We start from the raw sequence: 18,473 nt of genomic DNA, 5'->3' as shown, positions 1-18,473 counted from the left end.
GCCGATCACCAATCGGAGTGAATATCGGCCGATACGGCCGATCTCTGATCGGTGGCCGATTATCGGAGCATCTCTATTATTTAGTAAATGAGGGAGCCATGGTACACACACACACACACACACACACACACACACACACACACACACACACACACGGTTGAATGCCACAGGGAGAACCCAGAAGCAGAACACCTCCTAACAGCTCTCACATTGCATCAAGTCAATGAGTGACGGCTACATTGTCCTCGGCAGGGGAGAGGAGTGGCAAAACATGTTTCTCTCAGAGAGCGAGCGCTTCAGCCAGTCAGAGTTATTACCCACAACACTGCTAGGCAGAGAACATGGCAAGTTAATGTATCTCTGCTGGGGTGCCACAATTATCACTCTAAAGAAACTTGGTTCCTTAAAATAAAAGCCTGGGTACCAAGGCAGGGCTTTTATCATCTCAGGTCGAGGTCGCCTGTTTGTGTGTGTGTGTGTGTGTGTGTGTGTGTGTGTGTGTGTGTGTGTGTGTGTGTGTGTGTGTGTGTGTGTGTGTGCGCATGCAGTGGGGGGAAAGTAGCCAAGTACATTTACTCAAGTTCAGTACTTGTACTTTTGAGGCATTTACTATTGAGTGTTTGCACTCAAGTTCACCAGTGCGAGTATTATGAAGTATTATAATTTTTATGAATGATTTATGAAGTATTATGGTCATTACAACTTGACTTACTAAGGTTGTGTCTATAATGCATTATAATGCAGTTATAAGGCTTTATAACACTAGTTATAAATGTTCATAATTATGCACAAACTAAATCTTGTCAAAAGTTGTTAATGCATAATTATAAACATGACTTCCGCTCGGGTACGTATGTACACCACCTACAAAAAGACTCCAATGACTGTCAGTTTACTTCTGTCTGGTATTTTTTTACGCGAGACACCGTCGTGCAACCGAGTAAATTGCAGTACATACAACATGATACATATTCATAGCGTTTTATTCTGCTTTAAATTTACATACAAAACATCACACACCAGCCCACCCACCCACCCATACAGAGTGCCTGGGGGCGTAAACCATCCTCACAGACCTTCCAACCCTCCCCCTTTACAGCAAAGAAATAAGAAATAAAATATCTATATCCATCTATAAATGCACCATGTCTCTGTGTGTACGTCTGTAATCCACACAACTCGTTCACTCCATATACTGTATTAGCTGGCCTGTTCCGTCATCATAATAATGTTCTGACGTCTGCATATACTCCATATTTGGGCATGCCTGACAAAGAACTCTATATGGGCACAGACATAATAACTAACTGGGTGGGGCATGCATTTCCAACTTGCATCGTTCCAAGTAGGCCAGTGCCCAAAGGGCTAGTAATAACAATAATACAATCAAAGGAGAGATCACACAACATTAGCCATCTGGCTAAACTAAAATAAGAAAGGGTTGCCACTGCCAGACCTTTAGAAACCTCCTTTCCCCTCCCTGAATGGTAACCCTAAGGCAGGGGTATTCAATTAGATTAGGCCGGGGGCCACAACTGTAGAATGATTGTGTATGGGGGGCCGTACAGTGTGAAAATTTGTGGGTTCTCAAAATGCATTTTGTCCTCAAACACGAAGATTTATGTATATTTCCGTACAGTAATGAGCAGGATAATATGTCTATACAGGTATATGCTACCTTAGAATAGATGTAGGTACCTATTTGACAGTGCATAAACAGCATTGCTTTGACATTAACGACCATCAGCCCCACACACACACACACACACACACACACACACACACACACACACACACACACACACACACACACACACACACACACACACACACACACACACACACACACACACACACACACACACACACACACACACACACACACACACACACACACACACACACACACACACACACACACACACACACACACACACACACACACACACACAGCTGTGGGCAGTTCAGGGTCCTTGAGGCAGTTCCAGGGGGTCCCCAGGGAAATGATGGTTTGGAACCAAATGGACCCTTATGGGTCTGTAACTCTGAGAGTGTACAAATGGAACCAAATGGACCCTAACAGGGTTTATTATCGTGAGAACGATGGCTTCCATTTTCGCATTGCAACTTTTCAGGACTAGAAAGCCTGCAGTTTCTATTAGCTTGGATTCTCCATTGATGATGTCACTGGTGGGCGGGTTTCTGAACTGCCTATGAGACACAGACCGAATAGAAAAAAATTGTGCCATTTTATCATGATTATTAGTGAGGACCTACAGTATTATATGAAGATAGGTTGAAAAGTGATGTGGTGAAGTGGTTAACAAAAGAAAATCACACCCGTGTGAAGTGAGGGCAAACCCGGAAAGCTGGGCATATAGAAGGGTCTAGCGCCCCTCAAAAAAGCAGGTAATAATACTAAATATAGCTGCAAGCAGCGATAAAGCGGGACCAAGATAGAAGAAGAACAATGCGCAATAAGAACAACATGCACAAATGAGCCTGACGAGCTGAGTTGTCGGTACGGGGATTTGAACTCACAACCTTGTGGACCGAAGGCGGGAGCTCTACTGACTGACCTACACAGAGACAATCAGTGACTATATTGTAAACAGTAAAATCATTCAGTGATTTGGTAACAAGAAGGTGTGTCCTCATTTTGGGCATGTCTTTATCCATTACTACAGTGTGTTTTCACGCACAGTTAAAGTGCCTGCCTGCCTGCCTGCCTGCCTGCCTGCCTGCCTGCGTGCGTGCGTGCGTGCGTGTGTTAGGCAGACAATCATCCATAACCATGGATTTGGATTGAAGATCATCTCTTTAGTTTTTGTGGTGTTTAACATAAGGTGGCTATTATCACACCAGTCTTTAAAGTTATTGATCTCACTGATATAGCCCACAGGGCGTTCAACAATATGTACAAATAAGACTGACGAGCTGAGTTGTCTGTACCCGGGTTTGAAACAACAACCTTGCGGTCCAAGGGCAAGAGCTCGACTGACTGAGCTAGACAGAGACAATCTGTTACTCCATTGTTAACAGGAAAATCATTCAGTGTTAGTTCAGCATAAGTACTCAAACTTTAGTGTGTGTGTGTGTGTGTGTGTGTGTGTGTGTGTGTGTGTGTGTGTGTGTGTGTGTGTGTGTGTGCGTGCGTGCGTGCGTGCGCGTGCATGGCTGCATGCGTGTGTGTGTTAGGCAGACAATCGTTCATAACCATGGATTTGGATTGAAGATCATCTCTTTAGTTTTTGTGGTGTTTAACATAAGGTGGCTATTATCACACCAGTCTTTAAAGTTATTGATCTCACTGATATAGCCCACAGGGCGTTCAACAATATGTCAAATGTAAACTACTTCAATATTTCTATAGTTGAGTCATCACAAATCTTGCAGCACACAATGCATACACTGAGTTGTCTTTACCCGGATTTGAACACACAACCTTGTGGTCCAACGGCGAGAGCTCTACCAACTGAGCTATGCAGACACAGTCATTCTAAACAGTAACATCATTCAGTATTCATATAGGTATTAGGTGCAGAAGAAGTTTCACAAAACAGCAATTTTCATTGGTTCATAAAAACTTCATTTTTTCACTTAGAAAAAATGTGCTACGAGTATTTGTCCGTATAGGTCCAAAGTTCACGTGTAGAAGTTTTCGTGCATTTTGAGCAAAGATTCTGGGAGGAGTTACATTTGAACTGTTTTTCATATAATTAAAAATGGCGGGTGATCTAAAGGTCAGAGGTCAAAAGTCAGAACACGAAAGTTGTTCGGCATAAGGAGACACATATGTGTATCAAAGTGTCATTGCCAACGGTCAAACGGTTCATGAGATATGCACGTTCAAAGTTTGCAAGTTTTGCATCAATTGAGTGCTATAGCGCCACCATTTGGCCAATCATGATGGGCTTCGCATAGTCACCGTTTGGCATGGCCCTCTATCATGTTGACAAGTTTTGCGAAAACCGACTGCACGGTTCAGTCAGAACAGCTATTTTTGGCGGAAGGAGAAGGAGAAGAAGTACTGATCATATAATTCAAAATGGCGGGTGATCTAAAGGTCAGAGGTCAAAAGTCAGAACACGAAAGTTGTTCAGCATGAGGAGACGCATATGGGTATCAAAGTGTCATTGCCAACGGTCAAACGGTTCATGAGCTATGCACGTTCAAAGTTAGCATTTTCAATTGAGCGCTATAGCGCCACCATTTGGCCAATCGTCTTGGGCTTCGCATATTCACCGTTTGGCATGGCCCTCTACCAGATTACCGCGTTTCGCGAAAACCGACTGCACCATTCAGTCAGAACAGCTATTTTTGGCGGAAGGAGAAGGAGAAGAAGGAGAAGAAGAAAAATAAACACAAAAACAATAAGTGACCAAAGTCACTACGTGACTTCTTGGTCCCTAATAATGATAAACACAGTAAAGTATTATAGGTATACAGTGTTAGATCCATGTTTACACCACAAGTGGCAAAGCCTGATATACTTTGTCACAAAAATAGCCGATTTATAAGCTCACAATGCATCACATCCAAAACACGTTGTGTGGTTGGTTACAGATCGTCTATTTACGGCGCGCAACACTGTATCACAAAGCATAAATTAAACATACTGTAAGTGTTTTCAATATACTGTACCTCCCTTTGCAATATTGACTCTTGGTTGCGCTGTTGCACCGTGCACACTCACCATGTGTGTGATTTAATTAACATTAGGTCAAGGCAATAGGAGAAGCAGGAGCTAAATACCTTTTTCAAAAGCCTATTCTGATATTCAATACATTGTTTACCATTTGGACTCGTATAGACAGGTCATGCATTTGATTCATACAATTACTTTATTTCTATTAACACATGGCCACATCATACAATCACACCTACATTCCAGTCCCAATAAATATCACTATTAATATGGATTTTGGGCAGTTCAAAAAAATAAATAAATTACATTGTTTTTAACTTATTTTCTTAAATAGAATGACATTCAATAAATAAGCACATGGTATTTGGTATCGTTCAAACATGGAATCATCAATGGATCTTCCCTATACTTTCAAAGCAGTATATCCAGTATTAAACTAAAGACCTATTTTCTCAACTGAAAATAGCTATTTTATAGTATGTTTGAAAATGTCTTTTTGATCGTTTGCCTACGAGATGCTCCGAACAGGGACACCAGCACATTATGCTCATTTTACAAAATGTTTCAACAATTACAAAAATGGAGAGAGGGGTGCTGCCTAGATACAGAGTAAACAATGCTGTGGAGAAGGGGGGGGACATAATCGCTGGAAGAGTGCCTTGGTTTTTAGAAGTAGAATAAAAATAAATAAATAAAGTTACATGTAATCAATCAGAAGGTTTAGCTGACCCAGTTGCAATAACCAAGTTCTCATTGTACGTATTCGTCTTCACCATTTTACTATTACACATTGTAAAATGTTTGTAGACCGAGGCACTCTTGGACATATACGTTGCAGTATTGGATACATTCTTCAAGGAGTGTCAGCAGCTTGTGGAATTCTATTTGGTCATCCATTGGCTCCCTCTCCTTCACCTTGCCCTGAAAGATGAACATTTCACTTTGAACTTGTGACGCTAAAATGATCACTCCTCTCAGTGGCATTACATTTCATGTTAATGTTCAAAGGTCGTCTTTTTGAACACCCCATCTATCTATGAATGCACCACGTCTCTGTACGTCTGTCTATACGTGTACTTCTGTAATGCACGCAACCCGTTCGCCCCACCGACTTCAAGTTCGACACACGCGTTACACACCCCCACAGGGAGTGTCGAGTCCGTCGGACCCACGGTTGTCCAGAACCGCCACAAAAGGCCTCTGCCCGGAATATGGACAGGTCCCCTGCCCAGGCTCCATATATGGAGCTGGCCTGTTCCGACATCACAACACTCCATATTTGGGCATGCCTGACACAGAACTCCATAAGAATAAAGGGACACATGAGAGACAGATACAGAAATCTACATATATGGGCATAAAAGGGACACAGACAAATGGGTGGAGCGGGTACTCTGACACGGGTACAACGGGTATTGCATAGTCGTGTGGGGCTTCCATCGTTAAACTCAGTGCTCTACAGCCGGGCACCGGTCTAGCATAATTAAAATCGTCTAATGGGTCGTGAGTTACAGAGATCTTCATATATGGGCATATATACTGATGGGAGGGCCGCGTTGCATCTTCGCGAACTCTAGTTCGAAGTTTAAACCTCTAGTTTAAATCATTTCAACACACCCTGTTAATAACATGTCAGTTATTCCGTTTATCTGTCTTATACAACATGGCTCCCTAGCTGTCTGTAAGAGTGTCGCTCTCCGTGTGTCAGGAACTAATCTTGCAAACCGCTGGACCGATCAGCACCACATTTCTTGTGCACACTGCCAAGCCACAGAAGTAGTATTTTTTTCATATTTTTAAAATCTTGCCAAATTATGAGTCACACGTCACAGATATGTCATAGCCGACTGACATGATACTGTAGATGTACATTAAATTACAGTATGCTTGCAGACGCAGTTCTTACCTTGTTGTCATTGTTAAGTACAGTCAGAGTCTTAGTCAGTTTAATCAGGTCCTTCCCCTTTGGCTTCACCATCTTCAGGATCGCTTCTACTTTGCAGAAGAATTCAGCCTGTAACGGAACAACAAACAATAAGCATGATCTAAATATCTAGTCATGTGCCAAATATGTGTCATTATCCTTTATAACGACTATGTGTTCTGCTGTGCAGACTCCTGCTAATCAGTTACAAATACTGCTTAAGATATTAATCGCGAAAAGAGTGTATCAGCAGTTGATATCTCACCTTGCATTTGTGAGGTGCACGTGTCAGGTTCCCAATGTCTTCCACAAAGCTTTCCTTCACCTCCTACGATGCAAAAGAGGAAATATGCATTATGCAAAGTGAACATGTTTTCAATGGTGCCGAAAGGACATTCTAGAGAGCTAATAATCTAGAGAACTAATATAAAAAGGTACTGCACTGTGCAGTTTACCAGTGTCAAAACAACAACAAAACAACGATCACATTTTTATGTCTGTTTTTGCAGCTGTGGTCACAAGCTCTTACTTGGGGGAGTGTCTTGCGTGTGGCATTGAGGGCATCCAGGACAGACTTGCGTTTGTGGGCAAATGTATCCTTCACCTCCTACAATGAAAAAGAGGAAATATGCAATTATGCATTATGCAAAGTGAACATGTATTCAACAGCACTGAAAGGACATTCTAGAGAACTAATAATCTAGAGAACTGATATAAAAAAAAAGTTCTGCACTGTGCAGTTTACCGGTGAAAAAAACCCCAACAAAACAACGAACAAAGTCTGTTTTTGCAGCTGTGGTCACAAGCTCTTACTTGGGGGAGCGTCACGAGCGTGGCATTGAGGCGTTCCAGGTCAGCCTTGCCTTTGGCGGCATTGGCCTTATTGGCCTGGTGGAGGTAGATGCGCCTAGTCTTGGCGTCCACATTGGAGATCAGCGCTGCAGAGCACGCCAGGAGGAGGAGCAGCATCATCTTCATGGCTCTAGTGGACCTGTTGAAAAGCGCTACTGCAGGAGGTTCACTGTAAACGGGTCAGTAGTGTCGTCTCACAGCTGCCTACGACGATGATGTCTCCACTGAGGAACCGCGTTTATATGCTCATTCTGGCCCACGCCTCGCTGTGCTTTCCCCTCAATTACAGAAAAAAAAGATCAAAAAGATAAAAGAAAAAAAGAAAAACGCACAGATTGTCAGCAGTATGTGAGGAACCATGGAGAATATCTTTGAGTGAGATGTGGTAGATTAACCACCTGTTGTGACGCGACCTTGACTGACTTTTGTCTGATCGGCGGATCGGCAGACACACTCAGGAAAGAAAACCCTTTCACTTACGGACCCGCATCCTCACTACATGGAAAAGACAAGACGCTGAGCCGCATCCTTGATACATGGAAAAGACAAGACACTTAGACATTCACTGACAATAGCCTTCCAGAATATCAGAACTTATTTATTGATAGGTGACAAAACATTTTTTTTAAATCTCCATTGCAAAATTGCTGCATGCTAAATTGGCCCCTGAACAAATGGCATCAACATTGCTTAATGATACATTCTTACCAACAGATGGCAACAACATTGTACAACATAACATAATGTACATAGTGTACAAAAACAAAACAATAACCTTTTTTTTTAATAACACCATTTTGAAGTGAACAACTTACTTTCTTTGCAGTGTCTGGGTTTTAAATGGTGCGTGAACCAACTTTGCTGCTCATTTGGGGTTTTAAGCCTTTGCACAAAGTTCAAAAAGAGGTGAACGACATCGAGTTTCTCTCCAGTGCTCTATCCCCGTATAACCACTTCATGTTTTCTCTGTGTAGATAGCGGCGGACACTGAAAGCGATCGAACGTTTGGGGACGACTCACTCATGCCACTCCAAACAAGCGCACAGCATTCGCTCAATTCTCGACAGAGACTCGTCTAATGTGATTCTCCTCCAAATTTGCTCCACTTTTCCCTAAACCAACAACACGGATATTTCAACATCAACACGAAAGCCCTTTTCAAATGATAGCTTAGTCACAGTTATCGATCCTTCAATGACACCAACCAGATCCACAGAATGACAAAACGTCTTTTTTTTTTTTTACAGAACATGTCGATTGCGTTTTGTCGCCGCTGGACCTCAGTGGAGATAAGAGGACAGGGAGGTGATGCTGCACTTGGTGATCTCAGAGTTGTGGTCCTGGTTCTTGCGGATGCGGTAGAAGTGCTCCACGTAGCTGGACCGTCCCAGCAGCTCCACAAAGTCCTCGTCGTGGGTGATGACGAGCAGCTGGAAGTTGCGCTGGCGGGAGCGGCTCTTGATGATCCTACGAGACAGTGGTGGAAAAAATACATGTATTCTAGACTTTTTGGTGGCATGCAGGCTTGTCCCGAAGGATATTTACCATCAGTCTGTTCAAACACCCACATCAAAAACAACACATAGCACATAACACCAAGACAATACAAAAACATGAGGTCCCTACTGTATACAGAACCATCCTATCGGCAGGGCAGTTTAATGTCGCGATGGCTGAGGGGACAAAACTCCTACTAAAACTGACCTTTTTCCATAGCAATGTTCTATATCTTTGTCTAGATGGCATGAGTCTAAAAAAGCGATACAGAGGGTGATCAGTGTCATTTGATTGAGATTGAGAGTGCTAGCCGTATACTTTAATTAGAGCTGGGACTCGATTACATTTTTTAATCTAATTCATTTGAAGCTTTGTGATTAATTAATCTTGATTAATCGCATTTTAATCGCATATCAATATTCAACGCGAGAACAGTGATAAACCTTTTTTTTCAAATGTTTTTTGGTATCCCAGTGAATCAATGAATAGTGACTACAGGATACCACTCATTTTCAACATTTTACTGTCATTAATATACCTTAGAGCTGTTGTGTGGAAATAATAAAGTCACCCCATTCTGTGTTGCCTAGAACTGGAGGTCTGACAAAAATCAGTAACAGTAACAAGTACAGTACATCTCAGTGACATCACAAAGCTGTACTTCATATTGTTACTGTTTTTTGTCAGACCTCCAGTTCTAGGCAACACAAAATGGGGTGACTTTTTATTATTTCCTGTTTTCCACACAACTCCATAGAAACATGTTGAAAATGAGAGGTATTCCCCTTTAAGCAATACAACTTTTTTTTCCAACAGATAAACAAGTGCAGCATGTGCCTATATAAAGTGTCTATGAATACTCAAATGTGCTTTACATGGTGGGGCATGATAAAACCATTAAAAACAACTTTATTAGGGGGGAAACACTTAGACAAAGGAATAAAATAAAAAATGGTGGAATGAACTAGCTGCAAGTGCATTTCACATGGGGTTGGGGCAGACCATTGTCTGACCACGGACTTTCACACTTGTTGCTTCAGTATGTTTCGCATTGAGGACAGCTTGACAGCTTTGTGCTGTGGTGAAATCTCCGCGAGCCTCTACTCTGCGAGACATGCTAAGCTGAAGCAGCTAGCATGGAAGCTAGCGTTGGTCATATGGCTTTATGGATCCTTTCCCTCTGACATTGCACACAACCATGCTGCTATCCACGCGTCCATCCGATAGCTTTTCAATCTAAATGTCCCATCCACGGAGCAAAAGCGATATAAGCGGCTTCTTCATTCGATTTGTTTGGGTGTTGTATGTTGTTGTTGTCTGACGGAGCTGTAGTGTAGAGTGAACTGGTCTGGACTGCTGCTGCTGCGAGGGGGCTGCTCTTCCCCCTGCAGCCTGCCTGCAAGCCGTGCAAGGAGTGCAGCAGCCTAATGAGCCTATTCAGTACTAGAAATGCGCCCAATGAGAAACGTTCCGCCGTGAAAAAAAAGGTGTGATTAAATGCGTTAATTTTTTGAACGCGTTAATTTTTCTGTAGTTAATTAATCTCAATTAACGCGTTAAAGTCCCGGCCCTAACTTTAATTCAATCCGGCCGGAATCATCTTCCACCATCCCTGTATATGTGTCAACACTGGATGAGGACAAATTAGACCTAGTTGCTCCTGCCAGGGAAATTTTGTTTTCAGCTTCACCCAGCTGATTGCTGTCCCCGAGGGGCGCAGAGGGGGAGCGGGGTTAAGGGTTTTGCTCAGGGACACTTTGACACATTGCGAGGCTTGGCCTGGAATGCAAACCTGGGACAAACGGGGCCTCCGGCTCCCCAGGCGAGCTCTCTAACCATTCAGCTATGGCCGGCTGCTCAACGGAATCAATGTTGGCTAAACATCATTGCATGGATAATATTGAGTCATGTGTGAAATGTACTCATAAATCAAATTGTTCTTCAGGAACTTGGGGGGCGGGGTTGGGAGTTGATTTTCATACCGCACTGAAATGAATGCAGTCCAATCTAATCACAGTAAACTACAGGTGCACGATCAAAAAGCAATATTGTGATAGGGTGAAGAGTTGAACAAAGAGTGTCATGAATTAGCAAACACAATGACAGACAGTTAGCATGCATGTGTACTGACTCGACGAGGGCGTGGGCCAGTGATTCAATGTTCTCTCGGTCCAGGTTTGTCGTGGGCTCGTCCAGCGCCAAGATGCCACAGTTCAGACAGAAGGTCTCCGCCAGGGCCAGGCGAATAATCAGGGATGCCAGCACCTACAAAGCACACACACACACACACACACACACACACTGTTCATTCATGGCGAATGGAGATTTAAAACGGAGCTCAGCAGGAGTGAGTGTTTGGGTCCATTGTGGGAAGTACCTTCTGTCCAGCACTGCAGCGCCCCCTCATGTCCAAGGCCGTGTCTCCCTTCACCATCACCACCCGGTAGTTGTACACCCTCCTCTTCGCCCCGACAGCTGAACTAACAGCATCATCCATGTCAGACCTGATCTCCACATATTCAATGTCTGCGCGCACACACACACACACACACACACACACACACACACACACACACACACACACACACACACACACACACACACACACACACACACACACACACACACACACACACACACACGCACGCACGCACGCACGCACGCACGCACGCACGCACGCACGCACGCACGCACGCACGCACGCACGCACGCACGCACGCACGCACGCACGCACGCACGCACGCACGCACGCACGCACGCACACACACGCACGCACGCACGCACAGAGAGAAAGGGGGTGTGGGGGCGCAGCAGGACAGGAAGGAGTAGTTAAGATCAGGGATTTCCAAACCGTTCCATGCTCCCCCAATGACGACAAAAAAAGGAGCCAGGATGAGCACCTTGACCCCGGTAGGTGCTGCGCCACAGGTCCCTGATGATCTTGTTGATCTCGTCCATCTTCATGCTGTGGAACTTCATGATGGTTCTGGAGAAAACACAGTCACATACCCCATTGGAGCTTAGGCACAGTACAATCAATACAAATCAATACACATCGATTTAAAACTGTTGAAGGCAACATAAAATATTAACTTTAGCAAAGACTCAATACTTTAATTCAATGCAAAATCGGTCCTCACTAATGGTCATTAGAAGATGGTATCATTTCTGCCAACATTGATGGGGATTACAAGCTAATAACTAAAGTCTTTCTCTTCCTGGAATGTTAGCAGAGGCGTATCTACAATAAGGCGAGGACAGGCGTCCGCCTGTCCAAATCCATTTTCTGCCTGGACAAAATCCATACACTAGGACAAAAACAAGACCTGAGAACTATTAGTGGACAGCGGATTGGCCATTGCGCGTATAGAGCGCGACCCTCAATCACCCATTCGAATGCCTTTCAGCCTTTGTATCCTACTGTCTGGCAGGTATATCTCTTTGAAAGCCTTTAGTGCTACTGATTGTGCGAGGGGGGACGACAATTAACACATCTTGCCTGCCCAAAATGTAATTCTTGCCTGCCCAAAATGTAATTCTTGCCTGCCCAAAATGTAATTCTTGCCTGCCCAAAATGTAATTCTTGCCTGCCCAAAATGTAATTCCTGGAAACGCCACTGAATGTTAGTAGGCTGAAATACAAGCCATTGTTCTTGCATTAATAAAACGAACAACTGTTTGAAATCATGTTAGAAATGACCAAACGAGCCAACCGATGATGCCATTGGTAGGCAGAGATTTCTTAACCGTCCACAGCCCTCCTCTGAGATGCACAGTGACCAGATGGAACTGGTGCCATCATGTCATGAGCGAGTGAGTATGAATAATATGCACATAAGGTTGAAAATGGCTGAACAGATAAAATTTGGATGTTTACATACAGTCCACAGTCTACTGTCCACATCTAGACAATATCAGTTGCTTTTTGAAATAAAATGTGTCCGGATATGAAGAATCATGACATCAAGGAGTGGAGAAGTTGCTATTTGTACATACTGTATTGATTGCACTTGGCATAACATTCAAAACCAGCTAGTGAGGTTCTGGAAGCCTCACTACTATTAAATATTACATTAGATATATATTGATGATACAAGTGTTGAACTGTTCTTATATATGTTATGGGGCTCGGTGGAGTTCACCGGGGTGGACTTCTTCCACTCCCGTCATCACAGCATGTTATTTAATGGATGATTTTTTTAATGTGGGGGCGGAGTGTATTTATTTGTTCAAACACCAAGTTCCAAAATCTTTATGAGAATGCCAAATTATGACGATTAAAAAGGTACTGTTTTTTTAATTTCCAGCTTTTAAAATTCTCTTTTTCCCTTTCTTTAAGTATATCTGAATGTATAGAAGCCGTGGCTCTTCACAGGACAGAATCCAAACAACACAGGATCTGAATTTAGGTTTGACCTAATATCAGTTGCCTTTTGAAAAGAGTGATGGAAATAAAATGTGAAAAGTTATCCATAACTGCAGAAAAGGCAGCTGTCCGGATAAGAGTAGGCCTGAGATTCATGTTGAGCTAAAAAAGAAAAAGAAAAAAATGGTTTGGAACTCTGACAAGAAGACCACATTTGAAACTCACACAGAGCACAGAAAGAGCAACACAGATTTGTGACGTTGATTATTAACCCATTAAGACCTGAGGCCGATTCTACAAATGTATTTTACATCCAGTTTAAAAAGTTACTTTTAAGTTAAACTTTTTCCATGTCCAGGAGCCCCACAATTATATGTATTTGGCCGCGGACCCCTATCTGAAAATATTTAGTTTAGGGTTGGGAGTTGATTTTCATACCACACTGAAGTGAATGTAATCCAATCTAATCACAGTATGCTTTGGAAAACGCCAAACGGTCTCCATTAAATTTACATAAACATACAGGACAATCCATCCCTTGATGCCGAGCGCCAAGCAGGTCGACATTGGGTCCCATTTTAGTCTTTTGTATGACCCGGCAGGGTTCGAAGCCAGGTTTCGAAGGCCACTGAGTTGGTTAATTTTGGAATAGCCAAAGTAGTGGTTTGGCTGGGAAAATGGTTTTATACTACAACACCCCCCCCCCCCCCCCCCCCCCCCCCCCCCCCCCCCCACACACACACACACACAAACACACACACACACACCCACACACCTCATCTTGACAACAACGACATATGGGGGTGTCGACAGCTATGACAGGACTGGTCTTGGAATGAATAATGAATCTAATGATTCCAATTTGCGGTATACATTGTTTTGGGTGATGAACGCGTTCTCATGATCAGTGCTACTGATTGTGCGAGGGGGGACGACAATTAACACATCTTGCCTGCCCAAAATGTAATTCTTGCCTGCCCAAAATGTAATTCTTGCCTGCCCAAAATGTAATTCTTGCCTGCCCAAAATGTAATTCTTGCCTGCCCAAAATGTAATTCCTGGAAACGCCACTGAATGTTAGTAGGCTGAAATACAAGCCATTGTTCTTGCATTAATAAAACGAACAACTGTTTGAAATCATGTTAGAAATGACCAAACGAGCCAACCGATGATGCCATTGGTAGGCAGAGATTTCTTAACCGTCCACAGCCCTCCTCTGAGATGCACAGTGACCAGATGGAACTGGTGCCATCATGTCATGAGCGAGTGAGTATGAATAATATGCACATAAGGTTGAAAATGGCTGAACAGATAAAATTTGGATGTTTACATACAGTCCACAGTCTACTGTCCACATCTAGACAATATCAGTTGCTTTTTGAAATAAAATGTGTCCGGATATGAAGAATCATGACATCAAGGAGTGGAGAAGTTGCTATTTGTACATACTGTATTGATTGCACTTGGCATAACATTCAAAACCAGCTAGTGAGGTTCTGGAAGCCTCACTACTATTAAATATTACATTAGATATATATTGATGATACAAGTGTTGAACTGTTCTTATATATGTTATGGGGCTCGGTGGAGTTCACCGGGGTGGACTTCTTCCACTCCCGTCATCACAGCATGTTATTTAATGGATGATTTTTTTAATGTGGGGGCGGAGTGTATTTATTTGTTCAAACACCAAGTTCCAAAATCTTTATGAGAATGCCAAATTATGACGATTAAAAAGGTACTGTTTTTTTAATTTCCAGCTTTTAAAATTCTCTTTTTCCCTTTCTTTAAGTATATCTGAATGTATAGAAGCCGTGGCTCTTCACAGGACAGAATCCAAACAACACAGGATCTGAATTTAGGTTTGACCTAATATCAGTTGCCTTTTGAAAAGAGTGATGGAAATAAAATGTGAAAAGTTATCCATAACTGCAGAAAAGGCAGCTGTCCGGATAAGAGTAGGCCTGAGATTCATGTTGAGCTAAAAAAGAAAAAGAAAAAAATGGTTTGGAACTCTGACAAGAAGACCACATTTGAAACTCACACAGAGCACAGAAAGAGCAACACAGATTTGTGACGTTGATTATTAACCCATTAAGACCTGAGGCCGATTCTACAAATGTATTTTACATCCAGTTTAAAAAGTTACTTTTAAGTTAAACTTTTTCCATGTCCAGGAGCCCCACAATTATATGTATTTGGCCGCGGACCCCTATCTGAAAATATTTAGTTTAGGGTTGGGAGTTGATTTTCATACCACACTGAAGTGAATGTAATCCAATCTAATCACAGTATGCTTTGGAAAACGCCAAACGGTCTCCATTAAATTTACATAAACATACAGGACAATCCATCCCTTGATGCCGAGCGCCAAGCAGGTCGACATTGGGTCCCATTTTAGTCTTTTGTATGACCCGGCAGGGTTCGAAGCCAGGTTTCGAAGGCCACTGAGTTGGTTAATTTTGGAATAGCCAAAGTAGTGGTTTGGCTGGGAAAATGGTTTTATACTACAACACCCCCCCCCCCCCCCCCCCCCCCCCCCCCCCCACACACACACACAAACACACACACACACACCCACACACCTCATCTTGACAACAACGACATATGGGGGTGTCGACAGCTATGACAGGACTGGTCTTGGAATGAATAATGAATCTAATGATTCCAATTTGCGGTATACATTGTTTTGGGTGATGAACGCGTTCTCATGATCAGACCAATGATAAAGATCAGACCGATGATAAAGATCATACCGATGATAAACGCTACTTAGAAAGCAGAGGCTGGTGAAAAGAAAAAGGAAGAGGAGAAAGAAAAACCACATGCATAGTTCCCATTCTTCACACATTAAAGGACCACTTCACCACTTTTCAACCTATCTTCATAGAATAGGTCCTCACTAATAATCATGATAAAATGGCACAATTATTCTACTCAGTCTGTGTCTCATAGGAGGGCTGGGGGCAGTTCAGAAACCTGTGCACCAGTGACATCATCGTTACGCAGATTTCTTTTAAACAATATTTTTTTTACAAAAATGTTTCGATTTTTATTATCGTGAGAACGATGGCTTCCATTTCTGCATTGCAACTTTTCAGGACTAGAAAGCCTGCAGGTTCTATTAGCTTGGATTACCCATCGATGATGTCACTGGTGGACGGGTTTCTGAAGTGCCCACAGCCCTCCTATGAGGACACAGACCGAGTAGAAAATAAATTGTGCCATTTTATCATGATTATTAGTGAGGACCTATTATATGAAGATAGGTTGAAAAGTGGTGAAGTGGTCCTTTAAGTACTTAAACCCTAGACTTAGTAAACTGGACTTGAGTCGTCGCTGTGCCATCTACCAAATCTCCCCATCCGGTTACATCATTTTAAGTGAATAGTGGCAACTGCATAATGTTTAAATGCCTGTCAAATTGTAAAACAATGCTGAGGGGTCTATATTAGCGATTGAAGCAACCACACTTTGCAATCCATAATTGCATCTTTCTAGTTCCAAAAGGTTTTAGCTCGAGACCCAAAATAGAAATGTGATGTCTCTCCCGGGACACAAACTAGTGAAAATAGCAGCTATGCTATGCCTATTTTCACTACTTCTTAAACATTATTTTTCCTGATTTATGAAAATTATTTTTAAAAGTAATTTAATTTGTTTCAAATTGATGAACAAAAAAAACATGAGATTTGAGCGTGCCGTATGCTCAAGTGACCACAGAATGAGAAATCCTGAAAGTGGCTGTGTTCTCGGCATTATGCCGGTTTTTCAGCCTGAGCAAGTTTGAGAATAGAGGGCCCGGGATTAAAGTCAGCCCGTCGTCTCTCGCTGAGTGTCAGGATTCTCAGCAACACGTAAACTAATAACTTTAACCATGGCATGCCAACTCGCAAAATCTGAGTCGTTCACACCTGGGGAGGGGTATCATTAGGATCATTATGAGTCATGTACCGATTCCGGTTCCTAGCGGTTCCCTATTTCGGTTCCAAAATGGTATAAAATAACTTAAATAAGAGGTCAAATGTTTAATTAACAAAATTATTATTTTAAGCCTTAGTGAATTTAAGACATGTAATGAATAGTTTAACATCCTCTCCTTTATTCATGAGGATAATACAGTCCACAGCTTCTTACTACTACTGACAATAACTAAAACTAAAATGATGATGAGCACTTGCTGCTGGGGTTGACTGGCAAGTCCCTGTGAAAGTCTTTCTGATTATGATTGATTCTCTGACTCAGAGACAAACAGAGATGGTATCCGACTGACACCACCACACTGAGCAGCTTAGTGATCCTCACCCTACAGTCTAGTAGTAGTGCAACGAATAGAGCCGAGCAACAGAAAGATTTCGCTAGCCTCTACGTCATCGTTTCCCAAACAGTGGGTCGGGACCCATTGGTGGGTCACGGACCAACTTGTAAAGTAAAAATCCCATTTTGTTTTCCTACATTTAAAAAAAGAATTCAAAATATTTTTTTTGTATAAATAAAATAAACAAAATGGATTTATTTTAAAAACAAACAAATAAATACACACAATACTGCCCAGCCCTTCAAGCCAGAGGGTGGCACCAGTGCCAGAAAAATCTGCAAATAAAGCATAGAAAACGGGTCAATTCTGCCCGCGCCGGAAGTGATAAGGTAAGCCTAGGGAACGGACGGACCATCATCCCCATAGAAGCGATGATGATCAGCGCAGCTTGAGACTAATAAGCACATGCACGTGTACTGTGGATTATCATGTACTCTGTTTCTACAATAACAGGCCTATGGATGCTAACAGAGTCTAAAAAAAAAGGTAAATACATATTTTTAAATATTTCTTTTAATCAAATCTCGTTTCTCGTAGATGGCCCAGGTGACCTTAATACCTTTCCACGAGAGATCTCGAGGAAAGCACGGATTGTGTCAAGAAATATCATGAATAAAAAAATGAAAATAATTCAGTAGTAGTACAAGCGCTTGCAGATCTGCCATTTTCATTAGTTTAGGTCTAACCTCTCTTTTGGGTCTCTCTCGACCTGTAAAGTCTGGGAACCCCTGGTCTACGTCACTACAGTGACTAAGAGGTCAGACGAGAACGTCACTGGATGCTTCCCACACCAAGTCTGAGTTGCTCTTGTCTGCACTGCAGCTTTTCATGTCCACAGACAAAAGCTCATTAATTCCTTCAGTCATCA

General features: G+C 42.5%; 1 protein-coding gene across 1 annotated transcript in view; it reads right to left on the bottom strand.

Moving 5' to 3' along the window:
• Positions 1–8,006: 8,006 nt before the first annotated feature.
• rad50 (RAD50 homolog, double strand break repair protein) overlaps positions 8,007–18,473 on the bottom strand; it is a 47,596-nt gene continuing 37,129 nt past the window's right edge. The window contains exons 25-28 of the mRNA XM_079508225.1: positions 11,822–11,907; positions 11,299–11,447; positions 11,053–11,186; positions 8,007–8,891 (exon numbers count right to left, since the gene is read on the bottom strand). Coding sequence (XP_079364351.1) covers positions 8,705–8,891; positions 11,053–11,186; positions 11,299–11,447; positions 11,822–11,907 — 556 coding nt within the window. The 3' untranslated portion in view covers positions 8,007–8,704. The remainder of the gene's footprint in view (positions 8,892–11,052; positions 11,187–11,298; positions 11,448–11,821; positions 11,908–18,473) is intronic.

The sequence above is a fragment of the Electrona antarctica genome (genome assembly GCF_951216825.1).
Source record: "Electrona antarctica genome assembly, chromosome: 8".
Taxonomy (NCBI): Eukaryota; Metazoa; Chordata; class Actinopteri; order Myctophiformes; family Myctophidae; genus Electrona; species Electrona antarctica.
The sequence above is the reverse complement of the archived record's forward strand: the minus strand, read 5'-3'. Positions and strand labels throughout refer to the sequence as shown.